Source organism: Pungitius pungitius, chromosome 6 (genome assembly GCF_949316345.1).
Source record: "Pungitius pungitius chromosome 6, fPunPun2.1, whole genome shotgun sequence".
In the NCBI taxonomy this organism is placed as follows: Eukaryota; Metazoa; Chordata; class Actinopteri; order Perciformes; family Gasterosteidae; genus Pungitius; species Pungitius pungitius.
Genome location: NC_084905.1, coordinates 2,086,550 through 2,108,335, shown reverse-complemented (window position 1 = coordinate 2,108,335; position 21,786 = coordinate 2,086,550). Strand labels below are relative to the sequence as shown.

The 21,786-nt window shown below is 47.3% G+C and overlaps 1 protein-coding gene across 1 annotated transcript in view; it reads left to right on the top strand.

Annotated features, from left to right (window-relative positions):
- The first annotated feature begins 12,180 nt into the window (after nt 1-12,180).
- The window catches only part of b4galnt4a (beta-1,4-N-acetyl-galactosaminyl transferase 4a), an 82,487-nt gene continuing 72,881 nt past the window's right edge, over nt 12,181-21,786 (top strand). Inside the window, exon 1 of the mRNA XM_037450621.2 lies at nt 12,181-12,402. Within this exon, the coding sequence (XP_037306518.2) occupies nt 12,261-12,402 (142 nt within the window). The 5' untranslated portion in view covers nt 12,181-12,260. The remainder of the gene's footprint in view (nt 12,403-21,786) is intronic.

The window sequence follows — 21,786 nt, the reverse complement described above, 5'->3', positions numbered from 1 at the left end:
TACAACTATGAAAGTGTAAAGAAGTGTTAAGGAAGTGGTGGTGTTCGGACCCCAAAGCAGACACGGAGGAGCAGGTAGTGACAAAGGGAGGTTTATTAGTCGGAAACGTAGTTGGCAGGCTGAAGTGGCCGGGTGCAGGCTGGCTGGAGGTTCCGCGGTGAGGCGAGGAAGACAGCCGAGCGAAAGGGCACAGGGAGATTCACGCTCTCACGGAGCACGACGGAATACTCTGGCGCCGGTTGTAGAGCGGGCCAGATCCTTATAGTGGTGTGATTGGTGATGGAATGCAGGTGTGCCTGCAAGGGGAAAACGGGAAGGGGAGGTGGAGAGACAAGACAGTAACGCAGAACCACCCAAATCCTCACAAGAAGGTGGCATTTCATAAACTACTGAACACAAGCGAGGCAATATTTTGGCTTGTTGTGTAATTTTCAGTGTGCATGCCAATGTGTGTCTGTCCTCAAACAAGATAACACGAGCTTGTGTTGATATGATGCACTGTGCGTGTATTTAATCTTTATCTTCATCCAACAAGCACACCAAACATGAACAACACAACACAAGAATCAGAGCAAGTCTGAACTCTAGTGGCCATTTGTTACATTACCTGAGCTGGCTAAATGTCTAAAATCCAACAAAAGCTACAATCATTGTTAGTGATGACAGCAGTATGGCATAAGGTCACTGGTCCCTCCTGATGGCTACCGGTGCGGCACAAAAAAACTCTTCTTTATTATTCCCCCCATTGTGCCGCGGAGCTCTCCGCTCCATCTCGACAACCTTTGCGTAGAGCTCGAGGAACTCTTCTGCACTCTCAGGAGTACAGTGATGTTCTGAGGAATGCGGGCAAACCTGCCCTAAGTATTTAAAACCTGCATTAAAGAGAACGTCTTTTACTTATGAATGCCAAATATGTGTCCTACCGATCGCATTGAGGTGCAGGCTGGCAACGGCAGCGCCACAGGAAATGTTCAAATACCGTGTAGCTGTATTCGACCTTCTGCAAAGGTCGTAACTTATTGGAGTTGATGACGCCCTGCTCTGCTCACCCACCTGCTGGGAGCCTCTTCCACCTTGGTCCTCTCATCCTCCATGACCTCCACGCCATCCTTGTGCCGTGTGACCTCGGCCGGTGGTTTGCCCTTTCAAGGGGACCTTAATGGTGGCTTTCTGGCCGGCCTTCACAGTCACAGCTCGGGGCCCCAACATGTCCAGCACGGAGAAACCCGTTACTGGTGCATCCGGGAATGAGAATAATGTCGTTTGGGATGTGATTTTGCATGTGTGTTTTTGATGACTGATGTTGTCACCTGAGGTGTACTCTCCCTCATGAAAGTCATACCAGGGAGGATCAGCTTGTGGACGGCTTCTTCTGCTCCTAAAATCTGTCAACGTTACAAACAAACAATGTAAAGAAAAGGAAAGAAAATGGTATTATCTGCACCAACTTTTGGGAAAATCTAGCAGTCCTCCCTATTGTTGAGTGGTGCGTGGGAAGGTTATACTGTCACCAAAAGTATTATGATTAAGCCTGGGACCCATTTATGTCTTTACAGAATTTTGTGCCAATCTGTAGCAGATGTTGGGATATTTTAGTCGGGCCCGAAGTGGTGGACCGACCACAGCGCCACGACCGGAGCTACCCCTGCAGCCGAGTGTCTGCACGGCCTCCGTGTGAATGAAAGACCAGAAACACACATCGTTTGATGGAAGAAGGGGGGGGGGGGGGGCGTTTGAGAACTGACAAAGAAAAACTCTTTCATCTTTCAGCCACACCCCGTCCACCTTCTCATTGTCAAGCTGTGGGATGGGAGACTGCAGCACGCTGAGCTTTGACACAAAATCAAAAGACGCCTATTTTCACTGATACGGAAAAAAGTAAAGAAATCTGCCTCTTCCTTCACTCCCTGGAGAATCCCTGGAGGAAAGTAGCAAATAGGCCGGTAATAAAAGTGAGGGATTCACTTCAGGGTTTATTTGCCCTCAGGTATCGTGCTTAACTTTTAAAGAAATTCCTGTATTAAAAACAAAGCACATTAAATTAAATGAAACGCGTCTTGTAAAACAGGATTACAGAGGTAAGATAATTCAATTTTGTACAAATGCAATAGGCTGGTTCTTTATATATTTAATCTCTCACACACGGCAGATCTTCATTGTACACTTAAAGTTAAAGAACAAGAAATGCTCTTCTCGTGAATAACTGTAATTAACACAACCTCCATCACTATGCTTCTGTTCCTGGAACCCCAGAGGACGGCCACATGTCCTTGTGAAGATATTTGCATGTCCCAGCCTGCACCTTCGGCAGGTAAGCATCTTGTTAGACACAGCTGAAATAAATGAGCTTGTTGTGTGGAGGGATTTCGTTGGCTCCCTTTCAACTCAGCACAAGGAGGGAGGATTTATTATGCTACCCATACGTCTTCATTTGGTCCAAATTAGTTTCACTAAAGCAGCAACTCACATTAGGCGGAGGGATGAGGGACAGGGCAAGGAACTGACTATAAGTGGAGCCAAAACATTTCTGTGCAAAAACAACGTTTTTACAATTCCGTCAAACGCTACAAAACATGTGAGTAAAAAGAGAGAGTGACCCCTGAAGTTGGCAATGCAGTCCATGGCGACAGTATCTGTGTCAGTCCCGAGCAGTGGAACGACTGGAACCCCCATTGTGCAACCTGCAGAGCGTCTCTGAGGCGCAGCGGGAGCTCCGTTCCCATCTGTCTCCCACAAGAGTACTGCATCCGCAGCATCTCCACGCCCTGAATCATAAACAAAATGCATAGACGTGGGTGTAGGAGGGGGGGGGGGGGGGGGGGGACTGAGACTCCCATATGTATATATAGAGCAGACACAACGGTTTATTACCAGAAACCACGCAACCCCCGATGTGTGCGTCCTCCAACAAGATCAACCAATGACAGATGTTTCCCATCAGTGGACTCGAGTGACGGCGTGTGACATACCTTTGTTGCCGTGGCTGTGCTGTGTGACATGAAACACCATCTTCATCTTTTCCCTTCTGCTCTATTTTGAGCCATTTTTTTCACATCACTCCCCCGAACCTGTTCTTCCTGCTACGATGCTTTGGTGTGTGAACGAGCTCTCCGTGCGACATGCCGAACCTCCGCCTTCACTTTTTTTCTCCTTCATCTCCTTCAGCTTCTTGAGGATGCCTGTAAGTCGGTGAAGGCTGGCTCGGCACAGATCCTCTTGACTAGTCCCTCTTTTTAGCTACAGCCAGGATCTTCAGCATCTCCTCCTCTGCAGGTGGCCTCTTGCTGCTCAGAGGAAACTATTTTTAACCTGGTTTTTTTGCCAGACTTGATGTGTGTGTGTGTGTGTGTGTGTGTGTGTGTGAGCATCACATATATACGCATCAAACATTATTATGACAATATCCATATGATCTGATGTTTTGATCTAAAGTAGAGAAATTTCCTCACAAGTTAGTGAGGAAGATTGAAACCAGCTTTGCTTGTTGCTTACAGTAACTCAAACTGGCCTCCTGTCATTACCTGGTCCGCTCACTTTAAATCCCACTGTAATACTTATGTGGTGCAGAGGGAGGCAGTGGCACGCCGGGAACACCCAGTAAACATTTAGCACCACAACTTAACGTCCCTCAGCAGAGAACCAGATGGCAAGGGGAGATGCATATGTCAGCACCCACAAGTTAATTGCTCTATAATAGCTATTTAAGCTTCACTTAAGCTCCCCCGGCTGGTACAGAGAAAGTGCTAAATCCACTCCAGAGTGGTTACAGATAAAAGGATCAGGGAGGTTTTTTTTTTTTCTTTCTACTTTTCTTACTGATGCATCATGTTCAGTCTTGAGTTGACAGAACCAAGATGGCCGAGTCCCCTGGCTGGTCACGCTCACTCGTTAGAGGAATGCATTTTGACGACATACTGTATCTCGATTAATTTGCCCCGTCAACAGAGAAACGGGTTGGCAGTACAAGCCCAAAATTGAAAGCCTCTGACTTATTAAAATTCAACCATAGCATCATTTACATTGATCTTAATTATTGGCTGTTAAATGGGTTTGGTACCTTACTGGAAACATGGATTGAAAAGCTAGTTTGTAAATAGCTATTGGTATTGAACACTAAAACTATTCATGACTGATCCATTTTTCTAATCAGAATCATTGCTCCTTATTTATTTCCTTTAATTTATTTCACTCCCTTTTCTTCTCCATTGATGCTTCATATTAACTGCACTGTGGTGGAAAACGTCACTGAAAGTTCAAGAGACTCCAAATAGATCTTACTCATCAAAAAAACTGTGCTAGAACTGCCTCCCCTGCTACTGTTAAAGTTATCGTTATATGACTTTAATGCTTTGCACTGCAGTGCAGTAATATTATGGTTGATGAGCTTCATTGTTGGTGTGCATACAGCCTGGTACCGTTTGGTCTCCAATGTGCTTTGATGTTCTCCATAGTGGGGCAGGTAAGAAATGTCAGTTAAAGCCTCCCATTCAACCATCTCAAGATCATCAATTATGAAAACTTTTGCGCAATAGTAATGACTCTAACTGCTGTTCCCTCATGCCACATCTCATAAATAAAGAGGTTATATTAGAAAGCATGGCAGAGTCTTTATAACTCCTAACCTCCAAGTCCTTGAGAAGGCCTGAGCAGCCTTTTGTAGCTGGTGGAGGAGGTGAAGGTGGAGGAGGTGGATGAAGAGGACATCTGCATGTTTGAAATGAGCCTCACGTGACCTGGATGCTGTTCCATTTGCTCCACTCTAAACTAAACTATGTTTGGAGATGTGAATTTATATTTTTCGACATCCAGTCCCATTGGGTCTTGTTGTGTGTAATAGCTTTTTGTTTTGATTTATCACCTACGGTAGATAAGAGGGACCAGAGGGACAGAGGACAGCCTCCCTAAACGTACACACTGAAAAGGCTCACATCTTATTGTGAAGGATGTTGCTCAGAGCTACTTGCATGCATGTAAGCGCATGCTCGAGTGTGTGTGTGTGTGTGCGTGTTGAACACACGCCATGGCTCTGTCTTGGTTATTTCGTGCTCATGCACTTCTCAACAGTCACCACAACAGTCCTACGCTTGTGCCGCTCTTGCACAAAGATCCAATTAAAAAGGTAATCCACACACCTGCAGTGTGAGATAACACATTGTGTGCACCTGCTCTTCCACTCCTCCTTTCAATTGGGATTCCCCTCTTGTGCGTTGCTGTGTGTGTGTACCTTTGCCTGAAAATAATGCGTCCACTTCAACTGGCGTCTGTAAGAAGAAGATTACACACATTACAACACTTTGTTACAACAGTTCAAATTCAATCAAAAAGCGTGTTACACTGCAGTGCTCCAAATACCAACAACACATTAAGCCCAGTGATCATATTCATATTTGTGAGCCAGTATCAAATTATAGAAAAAGTATATTGTTTTAGCAATAGGAATCAGGAACATTTATCGCTTTATTGCATGTAAATGTGACTTCACAAGGAACAACTAACAGCAGGAGAAATCCCTGCATTTGGAAACAGGAATGTAAACACCCTCCATGTTGGGGGGTTAGTGATCTCATTAGTTCCCTAAGCTTTGATACCCACCAAAGGAAGTTATTTTTATGCGACCACAGCAAACTCTTTGATGGTATAAATCTACAGTCCAAAGAGTGGCAAGTGACTGAAAGCTACAAAGTGCTGAGCAGGATGCCGCCTCACTCCTAAGTGGAACACCAAGAGCATCTCTATTTCCTTCCTACATCCCGCCTCTTTGTTCAGTGTACTCTCTCTCTCTCTCTCTCTCTCTCTCTCTCTCTCTCTCACACACACACACACACAGCATACAGCACAGCAAATTGCAAAGCCTTCACTTCCTCCCAGATTTAGCCCGTGGTTGATGTTGGTGGTTCTACTCCTTCCAGCCCTTATGATCTTCTTCATCACCACACTGCTCTCCCTCTCAATGGGCTCCTGCCGGCTCGCCCTCCCCGAAGATTTCTCTTTTTTTTTTTTTTTTTTTGGTGGAGGAGCATAAACAGCAGCCGTGTCCTGTCTCTGGATTCACTGGGCCAGACTGTCCTGGGCTGGACCGATACATCATTCCCGTATTTCCCACAGGGCGGTCTGCTTGAGTATCCACCTGTTTTATAAAGTCTACCTCCAAAGAGCATGTGGTGATGGAGAGCTTCTAGCAGGTTGCACCTCTGATGTACATCTTCCTCAAATCATTTTGACTAGAGAACACATCATTCATGCCATCGTAGATAGGATAGTGGGACAAATTACCAAACTAAACCTAACCCTGATTCTCAATTTCCTCGGAGCTCCCACAGCAAATATGTCATTTATCCATATAACCACTGTGACAAAAAGGTGGCATCGCTATTTCCATCTGTATAATGTTGAATGCTTCATAAGAAAGAACCTCAGCTTTCAGCTTGAGATGACTGCTGCTCATATGTTGGCAAATGATGTTAATTGTCATTGTCAACAGAGGAGACCCTTCAAGCACCCATGTACAGTACTTGTTGACTAACAGGGCTGGCCCTGGATTATATGATCTCGTATTGTGTAGAAATTGCAATTTAGGAAAAATCTCTTGTTTAAAGGGCATCAATCCAGCTCATCATTGCATCCGAATTATTACTATTATGTCACAAGTCTGGGCTACTTGTCATGGATATGCTCTTTGAGTTGACAGCAGGTAGCACTTAAGAGTGATTGTTTGGTTTGATAAAGAAGAAAAGGAGAGAGAGAGAGAGAGAGACAAAGAGAGGTAGTGACAGAGACAGAGAGCCCCATCGACATTACTTCCCTCTAATCCTCTTTGTTCTGCACCTGGCTGGCATGCTGGTGAGGAAGAAATGACCTAGATTTCTCTTTCAGCACATTCATACTCACAACATAATGAATGAGTTGGTAGAAATCGTTTTTTTACTGAGATGGAGGCTCAGCATGGATATTTACTCCTGAGTAAAGACCATTTCTAACTCTACAATAGTCACTCTGGTCTCATCATCATGCTTTAAAAAAAAAAAAGCATGATGATTGTCAAGAAAAAGTGTGATTTCTTTCTATTTTGAGGATATCAGAACAAACACGTCACAACTCCTCAAGCCACATTTTAACACGGCAGCCGAGCTATTTTTTTGACTATTGCTGTGTTGTTTCTTTTTCACCTCATCGGATGGGAGTGTCGCTCACTGAGTGAGAGTTGGGATTTTTGGTCAAGAGTTTTGGTTCAGTCTGTGGAAACGCTGCAGAATGCGGTTTAATGTGGCAGCAGCCGTTAAATGCTCCGTCACGACTGCACATCTCTGGAGAGATCGCATTTTTAGATTTAATCGTGTTTGGAGGAAAACCGCTGCAGAAGAGTGCGTGTGTCTGTCATTGCCATGTGTGTGTGTGTGTGTGTGTTTGTGTGTTTGTGTGTTTGTGTGGGCAGAGGCAAAATGTAGAAACTATTAGTCAACCTCTCAGACTCAGAAATCCATTACTTATGAAACTGTTGGTACTTGCATGAATTTGTTGGGGAGGAATATAAATATGTACAACCGCACCAGGAGTATCTTCATCAAGCCAAAACTAGAAGACACATTTTCCCATTTCTTCTCTCCCCCTCAAGTATAATCCCCACTCCCCCCCCCCGATGCGCCCTCACTTTCCCTTTCCCTCGTTCGGATGACTGCTATTTCCCAAGAAGGAAAATCCCCACCTGTTTGGGAAGGAAGGAGGCACAGGCCCAGCGGGCAGTCGGAGCTGATCCGTCGGGATGCGGGAGGCAAAAGCTCCTAATAATCCCTGTGACAGACCTCTCGTCAAAGCTTCTGTGAAGTGCTTGCCGTGCTGGAGGAGGAGGCTGAGGGGGGGGGGGGGGGGGGGGAGGGGGGATGCTTATGAGAAGCCTGAAGGACGGGACACACGCCCCGGGGTGCAGATAGACAACAGCGGACGAGTGAGTGAGTGTTGGGTCGGTTGAAGGAGGGGGATTTCAATAAGATGCAAATGTTGGGTCAGATGATTTGCTTAGAAAAGAGAGGGAAGTTCCTCCTTCCTTGCTCGCCTGCACCACATCCCCTCTGTTGAAAAAGCAAACACCCCAGTCCGAGGCGACGCTCGCTGCATACTGAGTCCCTCGCGACGCCTCCTCCTCCTCCCCCCCCCCCCCCCCCCCGGCTGGGGTCTATGGCAACGTAAATTTAGATGCCACACTTGGACGCCTGTCATGGCCAGCTGGGCATTAAAACGCTCCCCCGTTGGGCCCGGTCTCTGTGACCCCCCCCCCCCCCTACCGGGAGGGAACAGCAGCTCCCTGTCAGTCCCCTACCTTGAACACCCTCTCTGTTGATATCCTCCCGCTGCACACCAAACCCCCCTCCTGGATTCACCCAAGCGTGGACACCCCTTGAGCGTGGGGTACCTGGCACAGATGCCACATGTTCCTGCGGCCCCTGAGGGAGGAGAGAGAGGAGGCAGAAAGACACAATAGCACTACTTCATTTTCTGGCCGAAAAGGCAGGTGTGTAGCAGAAGGTAAACGTTTCAGATGATATAAAAACCTTTTTCCATGCCACTCGCCGATGAATAAACCTAGACTTTCGTCTGGGGTTAAACGCGAGCGTGTCCCTGGGTGTCCGTGGGGTGCTCGCCTGCCATCGGATGAAACAGAAATCAAAGAGGAGCAAAAAGAAAATCAGGTGTGCCAGTCGGAAATAGTCCTGTTTTTTGGGGGATAAAACCAGAAAGAAAGAGCAGAATCGGGACATCAAAATGCCCTTGATAATGTCCTTGGAAAAAAGAATCAAGTACATGAAACTATTTTTTTTTTTACACTCTTTGGATTACTTTCAAATCAGGGTGCGTGATGAAATACCTTCGGTTGTCCCTGCAACAGCCGCAGCGAGGTGAATGCCTTGAAGTTTTTGTTTCATCGTTACGGAGGCTCGGCTGAGGTGATTCGCTTAGTACTCGTTTCAATAAGACCCAGATGAATAGCTAAGCTTTTAAATTACGCCCAGTGTTTGCACTGAAGATTCCATTGTTAATCCACAAAGACAAAAGGATTACGGTTTGTGGTCCGACTGATTCAGAATGCACAGCTGGGGAAAAACTAAATTGAGGTCACATTGTTACAGTCCAGGTTTTGTGCTCTCTATCCTTTATCTAGATTTGTCATGGATTATCAGAGCTACAGCTGGACAGCTTGGACTTGTATTTACTGCTGACAAACCAAATGTTTGATGCATGTCGTCCCACTGAGAACGAGGGCTTGGATGTTTTTGGTTCAGCATTCTTGCATTTTATGAATTAAAACACACACACACACACACACACACACTTTGCGCAAAGGTATTTTCACTTAATCTGCCTGATGAGACACCATCTCACTCAGGGCTGTGTGGGCATATAAAGGCTGTGCTTAATCCTTTGTTAAATGTGATGTCATTGGGACCATTTACAGCTAAATCATTCTCAGTGTCTCATTTCAACAGTGTGTCCCTCCAGTATTTTTTATTCCCTTAATTAGTGAACAAGTAATCACCATTCTGAAATACCCTGTTGTACTAAGACAATTATTCAAATCGAACAACGTCAGACGTTATTCAAACTGCAACTTGAGATTCCAAGTTAAAGTTAACAAAAGGTAAAGGCAAATTGTTTTTTAAAACGTGATTGTTTTACTAACCTCTATATAGGGTTTAGATTTTTCTTACGATGTAAGCAGCTTGATCATTTCTTTTGTGCGTTGCATCATGGGAGAATACTTTATTTGAGTATACGATATTTTTTATTTGTTCAACGTGAGCACGTTACAAACAAAAAATGTTTTATTGGTTCTATTTAATTTCTGATGGAACTGCTATTCGAGGGGTTTGAGGAGCCCCACCCAACATTAATGTGAGCACATTGAATGCTAATATTTTGGGCCGTGCCAGAGTCTTAATATAAAATGCCTTTAGCATTTTAACAGATGAAATCATTTGAATAATGCCATTTTTATGGTTCGTGAGGTCCAATATGAAGGCCAATATAATAGTTATTTCCATACTTTTATTACATCTCATAAGATGGAACCATCATTGCTCCAGTGATGAAGACTCAGGCCTCTGTAATGTGGCTAATTAAGGCATTGCTCTTGTATCTTGGGCCAGAAGGTGGCACCCGAGCGCGTGTCCTGGGGATCTGTGCACGGTGTCACACCACACTAACGCACGAGCACACACACCAGCACAAGATGCCTTTGGTAACCTGCTGTGCAATAAGCTGCAAATATATATATATATATATATATATATATATATATATATATATATATACACACACACACACAGGAATTTCTCGGTGTGATGCCATAAAGAATGATTATTCCTGGAAGTCAATTATATTACGAGTAACTGTTTATATGACAATACTGATACTCAAGCAGCGTATCTGGAGCAATGATCCAAATTGTCTCCTGAAAAACGTTAAATCATTGTTGATCCGATTAGCATTTAATGCAGAAAGGGGGGGGGGCAGGAGACAATAGAAAAGCTTAACAAGTTTCAGGATTCGCTCTATTGGATGACAGATAACAATCGTGCCAAGTAACGGTGAGGCAAAACGTCATCGTCCCGCCCCTCCGTACCCGTTGCGGGCTTGTAATTGGATGCCGGACTCGCCAATCCCTGGCACGCCCAGGTTAGGTTGCTCTGCGCCGTCGGGATGCTCGGCCGATGGGCGTACCGAGCCGTGCGGCGATACGAGACACCGCTCACGCGTTCCGTCGTAGCAAAACAAAAAAAAAACCATGTTCTTCCCTGGTTACATCACCGCTGGCTGCTGGTGTGCGCGCGACCCTCTTCCCGGAGCTCAGCTGGCTCTCCTCCTCGCGCACGGCGACCAGCGGGTCGGACGATGCCATTGCTGCGCGTCAAAGGGGAAAAAGCTCACGAAAGAATAACAGCCCGAAGCAGCAGCGCATCGCCGCCCCGTTAATCCGCGCGTAGTTGTTTAATCCGAGTGAGGGCACTCGCTTTCTCCTCCCGCACGCACTTTCCGAGCGGGGGGATCGGGTGAAACGCACCTGCCGCGATCGCGCGGCGCGCCAAGGGAGCACATGGCCGTCTGTCCCCCGGACCGCGAATCCACGTTCGCGACAGAGCTTTCTTTCTGCTATTGCGACCCCGCCATGGAGCGCTCGCAGTTTGGTTAAGTGTTTACTCCTCGCGGGGGGCTTCAAACCAGCCCGAAGTGTTATGGGGGATCACAGCTGATCGCCCCTCCTCTCCCGGGACTTGAATTAAAAAAAAAAAATATTAAAAAAACGCGCTCCACCGTGGATCGGAGAGCCGGAGCCTCGGTTCCAGCTGTGCGTTTAACGCTGGACGAGGCGCAGCGGACTGTCACATTTCGGCGGATTGCCACCTTCACCGTTCCCCGGCCAGGTTCCCTTCACGCGCTCGCCATATTTAACCAAGGGATTTTATTTTTTTAATTGCATTTGTTGTCATTGCTAAAGAGCAGTGGCGTCCCTCTGTCCTGCAGAAAGAGGACCCCCCCCCCTTCTCCGGCTTTGTGTAAGGAAGGGTTTCGTTCAGCTCTGCAAAATAGAGATGCTCCGTCAGATCGCCTCTCCGCGCGGGAACTAAATCACTCTTTGCTCTTTTTTTGTGGTACTTTGCGCCGAGATGATCCTCGATGAAATAATCGGCGTCGCGGTGTCAGCAGATGCCTGAGCTACACGGGGATTTGTGTAGATTATCTCCGGACTGCTATTTGGTTCCTCCGCTCTCACTTTTTTTTAACTGAATTTAGCGGCTTTTGATCCCCCCCCCCCCCCACCCCCCTGCAGAGCCCCCGGCCGCCTGGAACCTCCAGCAGGGACGCCTGTTTACCAGCCACGCTATTCATAGGGGAAGGGAGGAAGAGGGAGGAAGAGGAAGGAGGGGGTGGGAGAGAACCGTGTTTTTTTTTTTTTTTTTTTTTGCATTCGCGAGCAATGACAGCCACAGAGGTGTCTGGACCCAGATCTGAGGATACGGCGAGTCGGGCGCAGCTGTCCCCCCCCGTGGATCCGAAGGGTACGAGACGCGCTGCGACCGGGCTGAGGCTCCGCTGATTCCTCGCAGGCTTCCCGGGACGCCGCCGCTGTGACAACGGGAAACGAACGAAACACCACAGCAGCGACCCGCTTGAACCCCCCCCCCCCTCCCCTCCCCTCCCACACCCCCTCGACCCGGACCCCGTTTCGACTCTCTACCGGGCGGCTACCGGAGGATGTTTGAGCCAGGATGCTGCGCTTCCCCGTGAAGAAGATCCGGAAGCAGTTCAAGCTCCTGCTGCTGCTGGTGCTGCTCACCTCCGCCGTGTGGTTCACCTACCTGCACATCAACCAGGGCAAGAGCATCAAACTCCACTTCAACTACGGCAAAGGTAGGCTGTGTATTCGTAGTGAGCCCCCCCCCCCCCAACACTTTGCCCCCTCACGGGCTCCCTGCCTCTTACCCAGACAGGTAAATAAATTTAAAAGGACATTTAACAGCCCCCTTATGAAAACTGTGATGACGCCCCCGGAGGTAACGCCACAAACTAGTGTAGCATCACTCTGCAGTGACCACTCAGGCCAGTGAACATTAATACAAGAACGTGACAGTTGACACAATGCGTCACGGCACAATAAGGCCACCATAAATACACCGGTGAGAGGTCTGAGGAACAAAACTCACAATGAGGTCAGTACAAACACTCCAGTCCCTTTTTAATCAACATTGTTGGCTGCATAGATTTCGAACACATTTGCCCCGTGAAACAACAACAACAACAACAACAACAACAGCAGCAGCCACTGCTGCCTCCTTGTTGACCCCTTGGGGCAGTGTGACGGGAGGACCGGAGAGGAGTTAACACAGCAAGTCATAAGTGAACAATGGTTTGCTTCTCCAGGGGGGTTAAAAGCAAAGAGCACGGCGCCGTCGGGTCGGGTCGGGTCGAAAGCCCGGACCCCCCCCCCCCCCCCCCCCCCCCCCCGCCTTCAACATTAATAATCAAAGGGCTGTTGGCGAAGGCGGCTGCAGGGGTCACAGGCATGCCAGTCAGGGAAAAAAAAAAACAACAACTATGGGGTGGGGACTCTCCACCTGCTGCTGCGATAGCTCTTATTACCACGGCGTGATTGCATTGAGCCACAGTGCACGGCATGAAGGGGCGGAACCTTAACGGCGGATAATGCAGATGATCGTAAAGGAATAACAGCGGTTAATGAAAGAAGTAACTCCCAGAAGGTGCTGGGTGCAGTGACTTGCCATCGTGTATACTACGGATTCACCATGGGGCGGTGGCGTACACTTATCTCCTGCAGCTGTTAGCGTAAAGTGATACTCGATGATTATGATGTCCTTGAAGAGTGGACACACACACGCACGCACGCACGCACACACACACACACACAGGATGCACTGACACACAGGGATCACTTATATTGTCTCTGATCTCAGCCGTGGGCTTTACCCAGTGACTCGATTTAGTTTTCTGATGACAATGATAATGAATGAGTCCTGAATTTGACCTAATAATAAAAATAATAACAATAACACATTTTATTTATAAAACACCGTTCATCAACAGATTGTCAGAGTCAGCCAGCACAACATGGTTAAAACACAGTTGGAATAAAGTTAAAGCTAGTAAAAAAAAAATTAGGAACATTTCACATAAGTTAAGTAGAGATAAAATAGAGGTCTACTGTGTTGCATTGTACAGACACTAAAGTCCATGTAATGGACTGTCACTCGTAGTAGATTTATTGCACCGTTTTTGTGCTTTTGTGACTTTTGCCCGTCGCTGCTGATTTTTTTTCAAAATGTATTTATTCTTCTCGCACGACGATCCCTTTCAATCACTGGGCCCGGTTGCATGCTGATATTTACCCGACTGTGCTCCTGAATTTAAATGCCCCCCCCTCCCCCCCCCCCCCCTAACAGTCGGGCCTTTTGTGGCTCCTCGGGCTCCGGCGGTCAGTCGGAAAAAGGAAGCTGTCATGCTGCACTTTGCTGGTCCGTGTGTTCTAATTGACTGTCTTCCCTTTAGCAGGGACGTGAGCAGGTCAACTCACTTAACCTCTTTATGAATAACACGTCCCCCCCCCCCCCCCGCCTCGCACCAAGGGTTTCTAAGTGAGATGTAGCCATTACTGAAGATGGGGCTCCATGAAGTGAGTAAATATTCATATCAGGCTGGCTGTATTCTCTCCACAGACAGATCTTTCATTCTTCACACTGAGGTGGGGAAGGTAATTATTCCATTTCAGGTTTTGCCTTTTTATTGTAATATGAAACAATAATTTGTTCAATTTTAGCTGGTCCCTATCCTGCAGGAAATTGAATTAATCCCAGACAATGCCTCTCCAAGCACACGCATCAGACAGATTGCTGGTTTAATGTCTCCTTGGCATATGACCATCATCATATTTATGAGAGATACAAACCTCCTGTTTGACGGAGCCCATCAAATCATGATTTGAGAAGCGCGTGGGAGACTGTGTCCAGCTGAGCAGACGATTTCGCGTTTCAGTCTACTCTACGTGGACGTGCTGGTGCGTCGGGTCGAGCGGGTCGGACATAACGAAAAGTCTCTCTTTTTTTTAATAATGGTACCCGGGCGCTCATTGTGGCAAACAAACACGCTTTGGTAATGAATTTACGCGCGTCACGGCACAGAAGAGCAACACGTGCGGGAATCCAGTCACGAGGTGGGAAGCCTCGGTGTTGAACTGTGCGGACTGGACTGGCCACAGCCCGAGTGCAGCAGTGAAAGGAAGCGTTCTCGGGCAGATGTTGTTGGTTTCCTTTTAATCTCGGGCTGCACATCGGAGCGTTGTTTCTACCCGGCTGGTGGCATTTACAGCGCAGGTTTAGAGAGCTGTGCTCCGGTTTGGGTTTGAGGTGCGACGTTGGTAACCCGACCAGCGTACCACCCAGATTGAATCGATGGAGACTCGATGCTTTGTTGATGTATGCGTCATTAATCCGAAGTAATACTTGATAATTGAAATCACAATGCAGGTGAGATAATGGAGATAATGCCTGATGACTTTCTACGCTTCCTTGGACTAGGAAACGTCTCAACATCATCACGTCTTGATGAAAGTAATTTAGACCCATGCATCAGTTGTTGATGTCAAAAGAATACGATAACGCCACAATGAGCAACACCAATTGGACCGCTGAGGACGAGCGAGTGTTTCTTTAAACATTCATTTATCTTTTCTCCAAAGCCGAGGGAGCCGTTTGCCGCTTTGATGCGTGGAGCCAGAAAGGTGTAATTAAATAGTTTTTTTTTTTAGACGGCACACTGGCCAGACGAGCCTTATTTAATCCGAATTTCAATGAGGAAGTGTGTTGGCAGGCAGTGCTGTGGTGCATATGCGATGAGCGCCACATTTGTGCGGCCACCCAGTTGTACAACAGCGCCCCTGTTTTCCAGCATCAACAGGTCCGAGGAGGAGGAGGAGGAGGAGGAAGAGGAGGAAGGCTGGTTGGCTGCTGCATACAGGCCCCCCATTGATCAACTATGATAACACACGAGGAGGCACACGCATGCACGCGTACACTTAATCACTCCCACACAAACACACAAAATATGTTTCCTATACTTTTGTAAAACGCACTCCCTTCAAACCGCCAACCTCGCAGAAGGGACGAGGTGGAAGTCGGGAGAGGAAGTCCCCGGGGCCTCGACAGATTGGCTGCTCGGTTGCCCATGGAGACAACATATGGGAGAGGAGCGCGACGGGCCGGTGGGATGTTTCAAGCTTCTTCTACCGGGCGGGGGGGGGGGGGGGATGGGGGCGACGGATTCGCAGATTTTGAGGAAGCTTGACTGCGTTGAACTAAAAATAAAGCACTCGACGCGTGGACGCAGCGTCACTGTATGTTACAAACCCCTCCTGGAGGGAGGCAGAAGTCACTCGCGGAAACACAGGCTCACATCCACGACACTTTGATGCAGTCGCGGTCCAGCATCCAGTTTTATTTGGCTGGGTGTATTTGTACAGCGACACCGTCAGGCTTGGCCGGCTGTCATGGTAACGATGCCCTCAGGTGTCATTTCTCCTAATTTTAGCTCCTTCTCACCGTCGGTCAGCCTCACCTCGGCCAGAACAACTCTGCCCTGTGTGTGTGTGTGTGTGTGTGTGTGTGTGTGTATGTGTGTGTTTAACACGTACACAGCACCTTTTTAATATCGTCATTTGTTCAAGCAACATTGAATATCATCATTTACCTTGTAGGCGTTAAATAATGCAGCTGCTCGGCCCCCGCTTGCGCCTTTCTGTTAACAGTTGTTAATGCGGGAGGGAAGGAAAAAGAAATATACGATTCTTAAATAAGTTGCTCTGCTTGCTTAGTAAAAATAAATTCCCCAGGTTCTATATCTTTGGTGCGTTTCTGACGGCTGCATTTAGTGTGTGTGTGTGTGTGTGTGGTCACCAGAAGACATTCTGAGGTATGAAACTGTAGCTCGACTAATGTGGTAACTTCCTTGCTGTTTGTCCGTCTTAACAGCAATTCATGGATTTCTTTCACCTATTAACCTGAAAACTGGCATATTTAAGTTTAATCCAATCGTTCCTGCAGATAAACTGTATTATATAGGTAAATAAGTCGGGTCATTTAAACTGTATTTTTGATTTGGGATTACCTGCAAAGGGCTTGTTAATAATGGCATGAGCATGTGGTCCATTGTTAGCTGGTGTCTGTGGAGCTGGGATGGGGACTGTCAGATTCTCCACCATGAATCTGCACTACTGTGTATAGCTCGGATGAATGATGTCCCCATAATAGACCCGTGTGGTGGAGCTGGAGACCGAGGTGCTGACTAACAGGAGGTGATGCTGCCTCGCATTCTTCTTCTCACCTGCAAACGCGGTAGCTGACATTTATTTCATTGTCTACGCTGTCATCTTTGTGCGCGTGCACTTCCTGAGCGATTTGCTCCCGCGATGAAGCGCGTTTTTTGATTTCTTGCTAAAGCGAATCCACAGAACATCTGGATGGAACACACACACACACACACATTTACACCCAGGGTGGGTTATGCTCACGCGTCCGCTGTGCATTCTGCAAGCGCCAGGTGCAGGTGACATTTACACGTGCGGATGTAAGACTGGGAGAGCGAGCGAGGGTTTTTTTGGGGGGGGTCCGGGAGGTTTAGCAAAAAAAAGCGCCGGAGAAACACAAGTCCACAGTGTGTTAACCTTCGGGTTAATGAAATTTGTGTTGGCCTGCCTAACAAGCCACCATCGAGGTACCAGCTCTGCCCCATGCAGATGAGAGCGCTGGCTCTCTGCCACGGCTTTGCCGCAGGAGATTTGCCCGCGTGTTCGTGAGGGGGAGTCAGTGAGCGAAACAGAGAGATTTCTGTGTAAAATAGAGGAAAACGTGTTTGTGTCATGTAGCTTTTTTCCGAGTGTGTGTGTGTGTGTGTGTGTGTGTGTGTGTGTGTGTTATTGCACCTCCCTGATCTCGCTGCCGTCTGCACTTTGGCCCCCGGTGCTCAGAAGAGGAAGCAGCTGAATGATGGCACTGTCTGCCCGCTGGCACCATGGCGGGGGTGGTGAGGGTGGGGGGGGGAGGGGAGGGGAGGGGAGGGGAGACGGGGCAGAGGAAGGACACCCTTCTCAGGCAACAGGTGGGACGTGCGGCAGGGTGCATCGTGGGAGGATGTGGGGGGGGCCTGCTGCCCACTGGAGACATGGAGTGTGGATCGGGAGGCAAGTGGCTTTGAAGGAATGACGAAGAAAAAACGGAGAACGACGTCAGGTGGCCGCAGACGATGGTGATCCTTGCCGTGATGGGATTTGTCGGTTTCCCTTCGCTGGGGAATCGGTCCCTGCTCTTTACACACCCCCCCCCCCCCCCCCACCCCACCTCTGCAGGAAGGATTTTCTTTCACGGGGGGTTTTTATGCAGCGCCGGGCTGCATCAGCTCTGGTGTTGGCTTTCTGAAAGTGATCCACACCATTTGCAGGATTTCAATCAATCATCAAAGAGTGTGTGTGTGTGTGTGTGTGTGTGTGTGTGTGTGTGTGTGTGTCCGCCCCGCTGCTGGGAATGAGCGGTCGGTGGCGGTGGTTAATGGAAAAGGTCACCTCTCCTCAAGGCTCAAAGGTGGAGAGCGACGGATCAGAGGGGGGGATGTTGGTTGCATTGTAATCATTTAAAAATGTTTTTTTGGGGGGTTCAATTCTTTTACAGCTCTGTTAAAAAGTCAGAAAAAGGGATGTAGAAGAGTATATTTGTGTGCATTGCCTTTCCTATTCCCTCTTTATCCTCATATCTGGCCATATACAAAAGGATCTGACCTCACCGTCTGAGCGTCACGTCAAACACGGTTCCCTGTTTTTCCGGGCCCAGTCGTCAGGTTGAGGTACATTTGTTAAGGCAGAAGTTTCCAGTTTCCTGTAGCTGTGTTTGTGTTTGTACAACTGTGCGTACTTGCTCTGAGAGGAGGCCGGCCAGTGTGCGCTGCATTTTAACATCTCTATAATTCACTTTAATTAAATACCTCCTTTTTAGTATTCACCACATCGTACTCAAGTTCTTGTTCAGCGCTCTTATATTATCAATCAAACTGATACAGCTCAATGTTTTAATCAGTGAAAGTGCTTATTGAGTTTTTATTTGCTTCTTTTATTAACAAACCTTTTATTTTGGGGAAATGTTGTCGGCGACGAGCGTGTCACTGTGAAGCAAGCTGTCGCAGGATGTCCACTCCCAGAATGGTTTGAAGTAAACCAAGCAAGTGGCTGATGGTGCAAAGATTATTACAAATATAAATACAACCCCCCCCCCCCCCCCCCCTCCCACAATCCCTGATGACCGTTAATGGGATCGTTTTTATTATTTATTGGGAATGAACCAGATTTTCTCCACCTCGGCAGGACTTCTTTGGAAAGGCCCCACCTTTCACCTTTAGGCCAGCTTGAGTATTTAAAAAAAAAAAAAAAATCAATTTACCAATTAGAAACGGACCTACTAGATGTGCACCAGACTATCCGTGCACAGCGTCACGCCGGCGCTCTCTGCTGAGTCACGTGACGTCCCGGAGAGGACGTTTCTCAATGGCTCGTCTTTGAAAGAAGCCGCTGCACATCTAATGTTACCAAACTTTACACAACCTCTTCCTCCATGGCACTAGTACAAATGAGGTGAGGGAGAGCAGCGAGCTTTTTGTCCAGCTGCATTCGGGATGGGGATTCAGAGCCAAACACTATTCAACTTTATTATTTCTGTGTGGAACGTGTTTTTCATTGCTGCGGGCGACAGGAGGACTGGGATCGACCCGCTGGACGCTTCTGCTCCCCGTCCTCCTCTTGTTTCACAGCGTAGAAAGGAGCCGTGGAGCCTTGTGGAGCAGGATTTTGAATGCTCTGCATTTAAAGTGGGTTTTAGCAAGTGGCTAAATAGAACAGTTCACAATACAAAGGTGATGATTTTAGATTCCTGAATCTAGTTTTCACACAAATTGCAGAGGTCTCGGTTTTAATTTTGTTTCCAAACTTCACGTAACCTCTGTCACAAGAGGATGTGTGAAGAAAACGACTGGTGATTGGACGATTGGTGACCGTTCCCTGGGTTACGGATTGTAAACGATGCAACACGTTGTCGGAGCTAGCCGAGTGTCCGATATTTCCCTAGCCTTCTTCAAGCTTCGATGTACAGAAATCACCGAAATTCTGTATGTATTTTAGAGTGTGTGGGTGAAAAATATTGCAATATAAGGCTTGTTCCTTTTTGACATGTGCTGCATTCATCAAATGTACTTTGAATTGCAGTAAAATTAGTTTTCCGAACTTAGAAGTGCTGGTCTCTCCTAATCTCAAAGCACGATGCGCTTTGTCACATTTTGCTTTGGAAGGACTTCATGCAGCGGAGCGAGTTGTCTTTCCCCCCCCCCCCCCCCCCCCCAGCACTCCGATCAACGCGACCTGTTCTGAAAGGACACGAGGAAAATAACTTTAGCTAACAGTCAACATTAGTTCTGCATCGCAGCCCCCCTCCCCCCCCCCCCCACGTAAACGCATCCCTCGTCATCCGTCAGCTGCTCTGCACCTATTACATACATTCTGACTGAAAGAATGTTAAACCCAGCGTGGTGTAATCGTGCGCTTGTCTTCACATGGATCACAGCGTTCCTCATTAGCTGTCACTTCTTTGGAAATTACATTTTTGCAGCTCCCATTTGCGATAACGGGCCTCCACTGTTAGCCATCTCAAAGCCTCTGTGCTGTTTTCAATTAGATCGAATCGAGCCCAGTCACGTGCCCGTGTAACTCCCTTTTTATTTTTCACCATTTGAAAGGGCTGAATTAATCAGCCATTATGTCAGCCGGTAATTCCGCTCGCCAAGTTAATGTTCCTTATTGTACAAACTTGTCACAAATGCGTTCATTAGGGGCTATTTCTCTGTCAAAGGTGTTGCTGACTGCACAGTTGGCCTCTGGCTTCACGATGTCAACATCTCTTAAAAAGTCACCGATGGCTGCTGAAAAATGTGTCTTTTTTCCAAACTGGTGTGTGTGTGTGTGTGTGTGTCCGTCTATGGGTAAATGAAGGTGGAAAAATATTTTGCTTTTTGGTTTACAACATTGCTATTCCTACTAAGACACATAAAAAGCCAAAGTAAGTGATGGAGAAAGTGATAATGTAGTTCAGCCCTCCTAGAAAACAAGGTCAGTGCGCCGTGATAAATTAGTAGACCTTGCGTTCCCCGCCCCCCCCCCCCCCCCCCCCCACCACCCCGTCTCTCACACTCATTGTTGCTTACAATTGTAGAAAAGCTGATTATATTTGCCAAAGTCCTACTAATCTGCTTTCAGCCCACACGTTTGTAAGACAAAGTGCACACTGGCACAAACGAACTCAGGCTGATGTGGACATCATTTAGTTTTTCCTTTGAGTGCCTTTAATGCTCCCATGGTGCAATCAACTAAAACAAGTCTTTTGATGTGAAGCCCGGGTGGTGCGGAGTTGTCACGGGCTGAAGTGGATTCTGTGTATTGAGTCGCTACGTCAGTGCGCAGGTGAAGGCCCCACTCAGGTGTGTGTGTGTGTGTGTGTGTATAGACAATGGGACTCGCAAAAAGCAAACGTTAACCAGAGCTGTGTTCACCTGAAAGCATGGCACATTGTGGTCTGTCAATGCCACCTTAAGTGTCTTTAACTTGTTTTTTTCTCTGGTTTGAATGCACAGATGGGCTCTACAGAAAAGCTAAGGGTGATTATTACTGTACTTGTGTATGTGAGTGAGGGGAAAAAAATGTTTATTTGTGTTATGTGGTGGTCTATCAAGGCAGAGTTATGGATTATGATACACTGCAATGAGCAGAAAAAAACTCTTTGATGGTCATCCTTTCTTATCTGTTACCGCAATACCATTCTGTACCAATGTTGGATTCAAATTGCAGTTGGTTAGTAAGCTCATAATTGAGGTGGATAATGAGTAACGAATGTTTTCCTGTGTCATCTCACCCTGATGACGGGATTAATGCCACACTAAATTATGCAGGAGCGTAATCCGTTAAGTGCATTTAACACTGACACTTTGCATACAATCCCTATCCGTCGTTTATCACGAGGAGCCTAGAAGGAACTGTTCCTCGACTGAAGAGTTGGCACAAAGTACCCATCAATCAATTCAAGGAGTCAAAAGCTTGACAACGGAGCCTGCCGCAATGTGTGCGCTCACGCTGTCTTGTCGCGACCAATTCTGCTACAGGGGAATGTAGCCCAGGAGTCTGGAGCTGTTTTTTGGGTCAAT